Below are 8,540 nucleotides of genomic sequence, written 5' to 3'. Positions count from 1 at the left end.
TTTTAATTTTAAAATATTTTTGTAGCTTTAAATTTACAAACAATTTATTAATTATTAAAAATGGTTTTATGTATATTTCATATATAATTATATTAAATTATTTAAATATTATCTAAATTTATTTATTTTTAAATTTTAATATTATATCTAAAATAGACATTTTAACTTTAATTACAATTTTTAGACTAATATCAAATAATAATTTAAATCACATCTCTTATTGCATTTTGCTACAACACTTTTTAAAAATATTTTTTCAAACCAATTTTTTAAAACGACTTTTTAACCAATAATAATGCCAAAGTAGCCCCTAGAATACCTGACCAAAGGAGCTCCAGATTTTTTTTAGTGCAAAATAATAACCAGAGAGAAAAAAATATCTTGAAAAGTGTTTTGTGATTATATCTGAAATATTATAATTTTGTATTAATAATTCGCGTAAATATAAAAAATAAATCATTTAAAAACAAAATCCAAATAAAATAATGTAGGATTGGAAGGGAGAGAGGCAGGCAGGCAACAATTATACACAGGCCGACACGTGCTAAACCTACTCTCCGGTCTCTAGATTCAACTTCGGTTCCTCTAAATTCATGGAAACCAAATGGCTCTCCTTTTGCCATCTCAGCATTTCACCGTTCCACGCCTGAATTTCCTCCTCTAAATTTTCTACTATATTAAATAATGACATGCCTTTCCCTTCCCCTGTGCTACTCTGCCTCTGTCTCCAAGCCAACTAAACAAACAAACAACTAAAACACTAAGAAATTTGCATGCACCAATGGCTCAGCTACTCTCTCCTGTATATACAGATACTCTTAAAATCCATAACCCATCTTTAAATATGAGCAGAAGAAGCTCATGGAAGGCCTATGCTAAGACTGGAGCTTCTTGGAGCTTGATGGGTCATGGTGGTCAAAGGAGAGGTTGTGGCAGAGTCAAGCTTGCTTCCGGAAATTCTGCTTCTACTGATTCTCTTGCCGATGATTATTATGCTGTTCTTGGTCTGGTAATTCTTTTCACATTTCTTCTCACTTGTACTTTTCTATTTTATGATTATTATGTAGTTAGAAGTTAAAAACAGAAAATTGAAGTGTGCAACTATTTGGGTTCTTAATGATGAAATATGGGGCTGAGCATTTCTTTAGTCGTGTTTTCTTTTGGTTTTATTTTGAGATTAGTAATTCTTGCTTGTTTCTTTCAAATTTATCGATTTGTTAGGGAGTGAATCTGATTGTTAAAGTGATTTTGTAGAATCATTGCATGGATAAGCAGTAATTGATATTGATAAAAACTTTATGTTTGCGATGTTGCTTAATGGATATTCATCATAGCCATAGCTACTTGGAATCTATATATTATCATGTCAAGGTAATTTTAATTTGACTTTTGTCATGATTCAATCTCAGAAATCTAAATTTGTTTGCCATATTTACTTAGCTTCCGGACGCAACACCAGAGGAGATAAAAAAGGCTTATTATAATTGCATGAAGGCTTGTCATCCGGACCTAAGTGGCAATGATCCAGAGACTACAAATTTCTGCATGTTCATCAATGAGGTCTATGGGGTGTGTTCCCATTCAGAATGAACTTTATGTATTATGTAAATGTTTATTTGCCTACTGCTACAATGTAACAATTGCTTTGCAGGTTCTCAGTGACCCCGTACAGCGCATGGTTTATGATGAAATTCATGGCTATGCGTTGACTGCAATGAATCCTTTCATGGATGATTCCGCCCCAAGAGACCATGTATTTGTCGACGAGTTTAGTTGCATAGGTATGAGCTTTGCTTACATTTCTAGGTTTTTATTTATGATTTAAAACCATATCAGATCAACCAGTTCAATTAGTGCAACCAGAAACTGGTAGATTAGACAGTTCAATCTTATATATTTAACCAGAATTATGACAAACCAGAAAGAACCAAAAGGAATCAGAAAAAGAAAAGTGCAAGAAATTATGTTCAAAGTATTTCAAATAAAATACAATTTATCTTTATCATTTGAATCATCCGGTTGAACTGTTTCGACCAGAAAATTCATTAATACCAGTTCTTTAAGTAGTCTGGTTTTGAAAACATTGATTTTTTCTGGTTGACATTCATAATTAGTTGTTAATGATTATTAATTTATAACCCAAGTGTCTTAAACCACTCCTCTGGTGTACAGAATGATAATGATCTCCTTTGAACTTAGAAATTTTGGCATTTCCAAATGCATATTGATTGCACATAAAGAATTGGAGCATGTACAAAATTTCAGCCACATTTGATCGAGGTTATGTCTTGCTTTATTTTTTCTGGACTTTTCATATTCCCTTAGGTACACGTGTTTTCAGACATGCCTGTAGAGGTATGATCCTTATGATATTTAGAAAAACTGATTTAAAAAATGGGTATACATGTATTGGGCACTTATACTAACATTCAGTTTGAGTGTAACATAGGTCTTTCTTAACTACAACCTAGTAGAGGTGACTGTAATTTGAGCAGATTAGCTGTTAGGATACTTTTCTCTACAATTCTGCTCTTTTTTTCTTTTGAGTTTTTAAAAAGTTTTCATATGGAAACAATAACTGTAGCTAAAGTTACACTACTTGTGATTGGATGGAAGTAACTACAAAGGCATAACTTCACTGCTACCAGTCTAAGATTCTAAACTGACACCTATAAGATGATTTTTTTTTTCCTTCACAGGCTGCAAAAATTGTGCCAATGTTGCCTGTGATGTGTTTAGAATTGAAGAAGACTTTGGACGAGCCAGAGTTCATAGTCAGTTTGGGAATCCTGAACTAGTGCAAGAGGCAATTGACAGTTGGTAGGTATTTACTTCAGGGTATACTAATGTCATTATATCATCCACCTTCCTTTAAGTATGCAAAATATAGTCAGCTGGAGACTGCTTTATGCTTCTTATCTCATGTTTTATCTTCCGGTGATTTCTTTTGCATCTTATCAGCAGTGCCTTGCTTCCATTGTCAACTTGCTTAACAATTTATCCAGTTCATTTTTACGATTATCAATCTTATAAGTAGGCTAATAGCCTCCTTGGTAAGAGAAACTTTAGAGTAGTTTGATGTTCATTTATGATCAACTAAGGAAATGGTGGGAAGTCATGTTCCAAAGCTATGATTAACATAAAGTTCAAACCACCAAATTCGATATTACATGGGAATCCTGATGAAGCACATTCATGAGAAAATTTCAGAGCTTTGGTTGACTTGTCTGAATTATTACACTGTTTCCATAACTATTAACATATCCGATATGCAAAGGAAGGAATTCTGGAAAGATGAAGTTTTCAACCGTGATTTCTTCTTCTGTTTTACTACCTTTTCTTCCTCTTATTGATTACATTAGTTATGTATTCCTGATAAATCTTTCTAGGCCTAATGGTCAACATTTTCTTGTAGCGATATAATTAATCTTTGGTTAAATACAATCAATTATTGGAGCAATCAACCAAAACATTTGTGTGAAACTAAAATTTGAATTTTATATTGCTTGTAGTAAAGTTAAAGGGTTTACATGATTTACATGATATGATTGCTGATCAGCATTGTCTTGTGTTATTTAGCCCAGTTGATTGCATCCATTGGACTTCTGCGGCACAATTATCATTGCTTGAAGATGAAATGCGTAGGGTAGAAAGAGTTAATGTAAGTAAGAACCGGTTACTCTATGGTTCTTTTCTCCTACAATAATTAACCTTGATAAACTATGAGCATGTTAGATGGCATCTGAATTACCTTAAAAGGATTAACAGATCAAATAATAATTAGACTGATCAACCATGGGTTTAAACACTGACTAACAACATTTTTGACGTTGAAATAGTCTTTCAGTGATACAATTCATTAATCTATATGTTCAAGCTAGTTGTTTCGGTTGCTAGAAGTTTGAGCCTTTTGAATGGATGATCAGGTTGCATTGATGCTTTCAGGAATGGGATCTGCATCAACAGATGTATTCAGAATGGTAAAACTAACTCTTGACTTATCTACTGACACCATATGCATTTCTGGTTTAACACTTTCTTAGACCATCTAAAAACCTCTAATTGTTTGGCAGGCAAGTTCTCGATGGGAAAAGAGGCAGGCAAAAGTTTTGGTAGGTATCTTATTATTTCAATATTCTCAAATACATGCATGGGATTTTCTTTTCTATTTTACTTGTATGACTTCTAAGCAAATTTAATTTATTTTTCTGTCCTCATAGTAGAATAAATGTTTACTTATAATTTAAATGAATGCTTTCCCAACTCAAGGCTTAGTCCAGTTTAGATTTGGTAGTTAGTTTATGCATATTGTATTCTTGTTATTTTCTCGTCTTATGATAGTGTTTAAGGTATATATTTTATATAACTCGTTAAGTAAAATTGGTAGATCTGTATATTTGTATCATGACCTGATTTTTTTTTCATATCAAGTTCTTTGTTGTGTTTTAGTTTTTTTCATTGTCATATTTAATATTGTCAGGTCTAGTCTAGTCAGTTATTGTAGTTACACCCGTTAAAGATGCATCAATTAGTTGTCTTCTAGTGAATGTCGATGATCTTCTTGCCCTTGAGGGTATCCTTGTTCTTTCACAAACTACATAAACCTCTCATACCAATCTCTTGGAGATTGTTTGAGACCTTAGGGAGACACTTTTTAGACTCTAGGCCTGTACCTTTCATGAAAGCCTGGATTGGGACCATATAGACCTTTTCTTGAAGTTCTCCATTCAAGAATGCATTCTTCATGTCTTACTGCTGAAGAGGCCAATGCAGCAATGGTCATAAGAACTCTGATTAAATTCAACTTGGCAACTAGAGCAAATGTCTCAATATAAATCAAAACCATAGAAATTTAGGATGAAATTATGAAAACAAGGATGACCAAGCCTATACTTACACAACATAACTTTATTAACAACTAAAACGGAGTTCTAATTAATGCATTGTTGTCATCTTGAAGAAAATACTCTTGATTTTCTAGCATTGCCAATTATCCTCCCTAAGACCTTATATTGAAATACACACAAAATTGAGTCAATCTAGCAATGGACACAGGATTGCAAGATAGCTTTGGGGCATGAAGAACATCAAAGAGAGTTTAAAAAGGGGTTAATTCAACAGTCCCTTTTCGTCAATTGCTAAGAACAAACCATCAATAGTTTTTTTTTTTTTGGAGGGGGGGGGGGTTTCCTGCACAAGGTAAGAAAAAATGGGAATTTCTTGCCATATGGTCACTATCCCCTAAATCTATGATCTAGGAACCTATGCTAGCTAAATTTATAGTCATGAAAGCATATGGTGCTATACATGTCCGAGCAAAAGAATTAGTGGGATTACATGGATTGGGTTTACTGGTTTGGAGTTGAGATTGGAGAAGCTTATGCAGTAGCTCTAATTGCTCCTTAGTGAGTGGCGGTGTTTCCAGAGAAGCTTGTTGCCCTCATTCCTCATTAGTCATTTGAAAGGCCTAGCTGTCTTATAGTTGGGCAATTTTTATATGGATCTTTTAGCAAGTCTTTTAGGTGTGCGAGTTTTATTCTTTCTGTAAAAATCACACCACAATATCTTTTTCTTGTCATCTTAATTTTTAGCAACCAAAATGCCAAGAGTCTGTTCTTTGATTCCAAATTGGATATGATTTTAGTATAACATTCTCCCTTGTTTCTTCTCACCTAATTCTCGAGAAGGTTCCCTTCTGTAGTGAATTTTTTCCCTGGAATTCCTAATGGAACTTCATCAATTTCTCAATTTAATCCTGCTAGGAATAGATATACCCTCTCATTTTCTTCCTTTTCCATTGTTTTTACACTACCCACAAGAGACTCTCATTCAGCATTATAGCATTGTTCTTCTTGCCATAGAGAAATAATCTAATTGTAGTAAAGAGTAGCCTCTCCCTCTTCTGCCTAGCTTTCCACAATTTGATTTTTAATTAAAAAATATAAGAAGCATTTTCTACATTAAAGTAAGTTTCTCCAATAGCCTCCTAAACATCCCTAGTAGTGGGTAGAAATAAATACGGTTACCTGTGGCCAGTTTTGTGGAGTTTAGCAGCCAAATGATTACCTGCAAGTTTTTCGACCTCCAAGCATTCATGTTCAGGTCTTCAATTGTTTGCTTTCTTGTTTCTCAGTTAAGTGCCCAAGTTTCCCTAAGCCGTTGATCACCAGCCACACAGATTGTGCCCATTCTAGATGACTATCCATTTAGCCTATGAGAATTGAGCTGGAAGGAAATTTGAGAGTAATCATCACCTTGGTTCATGGTTGTGTTGACCTGATTTTCCCTAGCAAAACTTTCTGCTTCTATTGAAGCTGCTGGGAGTTCTTGCCCAGTAAATATCGTCTTAGCCATGAACAACTCAAGAATAAATTTTTGGATCTGATTTCTTCTCAGTTTTGGTATTAAAAATGTTGTATTTTGTTCTTCTGTAGAGGTACAAACTTATAGAAAATAAAACTCAGCAAATTAGGCAACTAATCCCTTAATTATAGGCGATGGGATCCAAGAATCAAGGGATGATTTCGGTCTAATCTACTTTCCGAGAAAACTTAAACAACCTAGTAAATCCAATATGATCACAATTGATCATGTAATTGGATCCTTACAAATCAACCAAAAGGCTTTGCCGGAAAATATTTCTAATCCCTCGCCAAAATCTATTTCTATATTTTTACTTAGTACTTGTATGTTCAACGTCACCAAGCTATTTTACTTGGACTTCTCATTTTTCTTGAAGTATTTATATTTGACATCTTTCTTCAAAAAATATGGCATGTGAAATTCCAAATATATGAAAACACATAAAAAACTAAAGATACCCATACCTAGCCTGTATTCCTTTCTGAGTCTAGGTAATGTATAATGATTTAGAGCTCATCTCCTTTCGCTGGTGCTGTTAAACCACTTGAAGAACACTCAACAAAACCTCAAATACTTGAATGAGCATTTCATAAATACTTCCATATTAGATGACTAAATATATTTAGTAGTTGCTGCACTTGTTAGAGGGAAGGGCCTTCTTTAAAAGACTCTGCTGCAGTGCAGATGCTATATGTATAAAGTCATTTGCGAATGTAAGTCTAAAAACACAGGGAGTTAAACTTTTCTTTCTTATTCTACTTTTATCAGGAACAAGCTAAAGTAAGGATGATGCAGCAGAAAGATGCTGATAAAACGGACTCATACTGGACCAACCTTTGGGGCAAGCCAAAACAATACAAGAAATCAGGTATTGAGGATTTTGATAATTGCAAATGTGTTGTTTTTTCCTGTCTTTTCTCATAAGCATTAGTTGCCTTTAGCTGCAACAAAAGAACATCCCTCCCTTCCGTAAGAGTAAGACCAAGCTTTTTTCTTTTCCAGTGGCTTTAACTTAAGATTTATTTTTTTATGTATATATATCCTATCAATGTGTTGTTACTTTAGACCAAATAAAAGGCCATTGCCTTGGAAGCGTATAGGATTATAGAAAGTATGGGGGTTACTAAATTAAACTCTAAGGAGGTAAATATGAGACGGCATTTCATGTTTGCTTGGTTATGGACACGGAAATGATGTCACAAATAAATAGTATGTTTGACATAGGTTCTTAAAATCTTTTAAAGGCTTTTTTTTTTTTTTTTTTGGAGATCAAATATTTGTAGAGCATGAAGGTTGAACATGAAAACACTTTAAAAGAAAAAAAAATGAGGTGTTCGAATAACATAGATTTTCAATTCCCTTTAAACGGTTCTCCAAACCAATAAAGATTGTACCAATACCTTATCCAGATTATTTACATTCAATCTTAGTTGCCATTATTTTATCTAGATTTTAGGTGAGTATCGAATATTAATATGCAAGTATACTCAATTTTCTTTGTTATTTTATATTCTTGAAGATCATATCCGATAGTTATGTCCAAATAAGTATCAAATACTTACCTTTTAAGAAAATGAATATAAGAGTTCAGGTAACATAATATATGATATGTTGGAACTCTGCTTAGGGCTAAAGATCTAATTGAAGGTGAAATGTTATTGCAGAGGAGGAAGTCAAAGAGAGAGCAAAAAGGGCTGCCGCAGCTGCGAGAAGATGGAGGGAATATTCAAGGAGGGGTGTGGATAAGGCTCCCACCGTTAAACTACCAGATCCACTCTCAAACTCCAGCAAACACAATTAATTTATTTACTTTGCATGAATCAATGCAGGAGGTGGTTTCCATTCAATATGTCTCAACATGTACAATAACAATAATCCATCAACTATGTATATAAACATTATTGAATCACATTACTAAGAAACTAATAAATAGGAAAATAATGCGGTGTATAGTACGATTTGTAAGCTTGCACTTTGTTCTGATATTTCTAATTTTATTACATATATATTAATTTTGCAGATTCTTTTTCAATTGAAATTTATAAAATTAAAGAGAGAGAGATCACTGAATCACCGATCACGTAAGGATTCATTTAGAACAAATTGGAAACACACTGTTATGGAACAAAATAGAAAGCCAGAAGAAAAGCAGAAAAAGAAAGGACAGAAATGGAAGC

At 33.5% G+C, this 8,540-nt stretch overlaps 1 protein-coding gene across 1 annotated transcript; it reads left to right on the top strand.

Annotated features, from left to right (window-relative positions):
* Positions 1-479: 479 nt before the first annotated feature.
* On the top strand, positions 480-8,304 carry LOC108480871 (chaperone protein dnaJ C76, chloroplastic). Its single transcript, XM_017784000.2, has 9 exons — positions 480-1,009; positions 1,441-1,569; positions 1,652-1,781; positions 2,700-2,820; positions 3,580-3,661; positions 3,927-3,980; positions 4,074-4,112; positions 7,132-7,231; positions 8,028-8,304. Exons 1-9 carry the CDS (start codon positions 782-784, stop codon positions 8,162-8,164), a joined length of 1,020 nt encoding a protein of 339 aa, XP_017639489.1. The 5' UTR covers positions 480-781; the 3' UTR covers positions 8,165-8,304.
* Positions 8,305-8,540: the final 236 nt, after the last annotated feature.

The sequence above is a fragment of the Gossypium arboreum genome, chromosome 12 (assembly GCF_025698485.1).
Source record: "Gossypium arboreum isolate Shixiya-1 chromosome 12, ASM2569848v2, whole genome shotgun sequence".
In the NCBI taxonomy this organism is placed as follows: Eukaryota; Viridiplantae; Streptophyta; class Magnoliopsida; order Malvales; family Malvaceae; genus Gossypium; species Gossypium arboreum.
The sequence above is the reverse complement of the archived record's forward strand: the minus strand, read 5'-3'. Positions and strand labels throughout refer to the sequence as shown.

Excerpts from the sequence above, each read along its gene's own strand:
- LOC108480871 (XM_017784000.2), top strand. The coding sequence starts at position 782 with ATGGCTCAGCTACTCTCTCCTGTATATACAGATACTCTTAAAATCCAT. Across the intron at positions 1,782-2,699 it reads CGACGAGTTTAGTTGCATAG|GCTGCAAAAATTGTGCCAAT; the intron begins GTATGAGCTTTG and ends TTTCCTTCACAG. Across the intron at positions 4,113-7,131 it reads AGAGGCAGGCAAAAGTTTTG|GAACAAGCTAAAGTAAGGAT; the intron begins GTAGGTATCTTA and ends TACTTTTATCAG.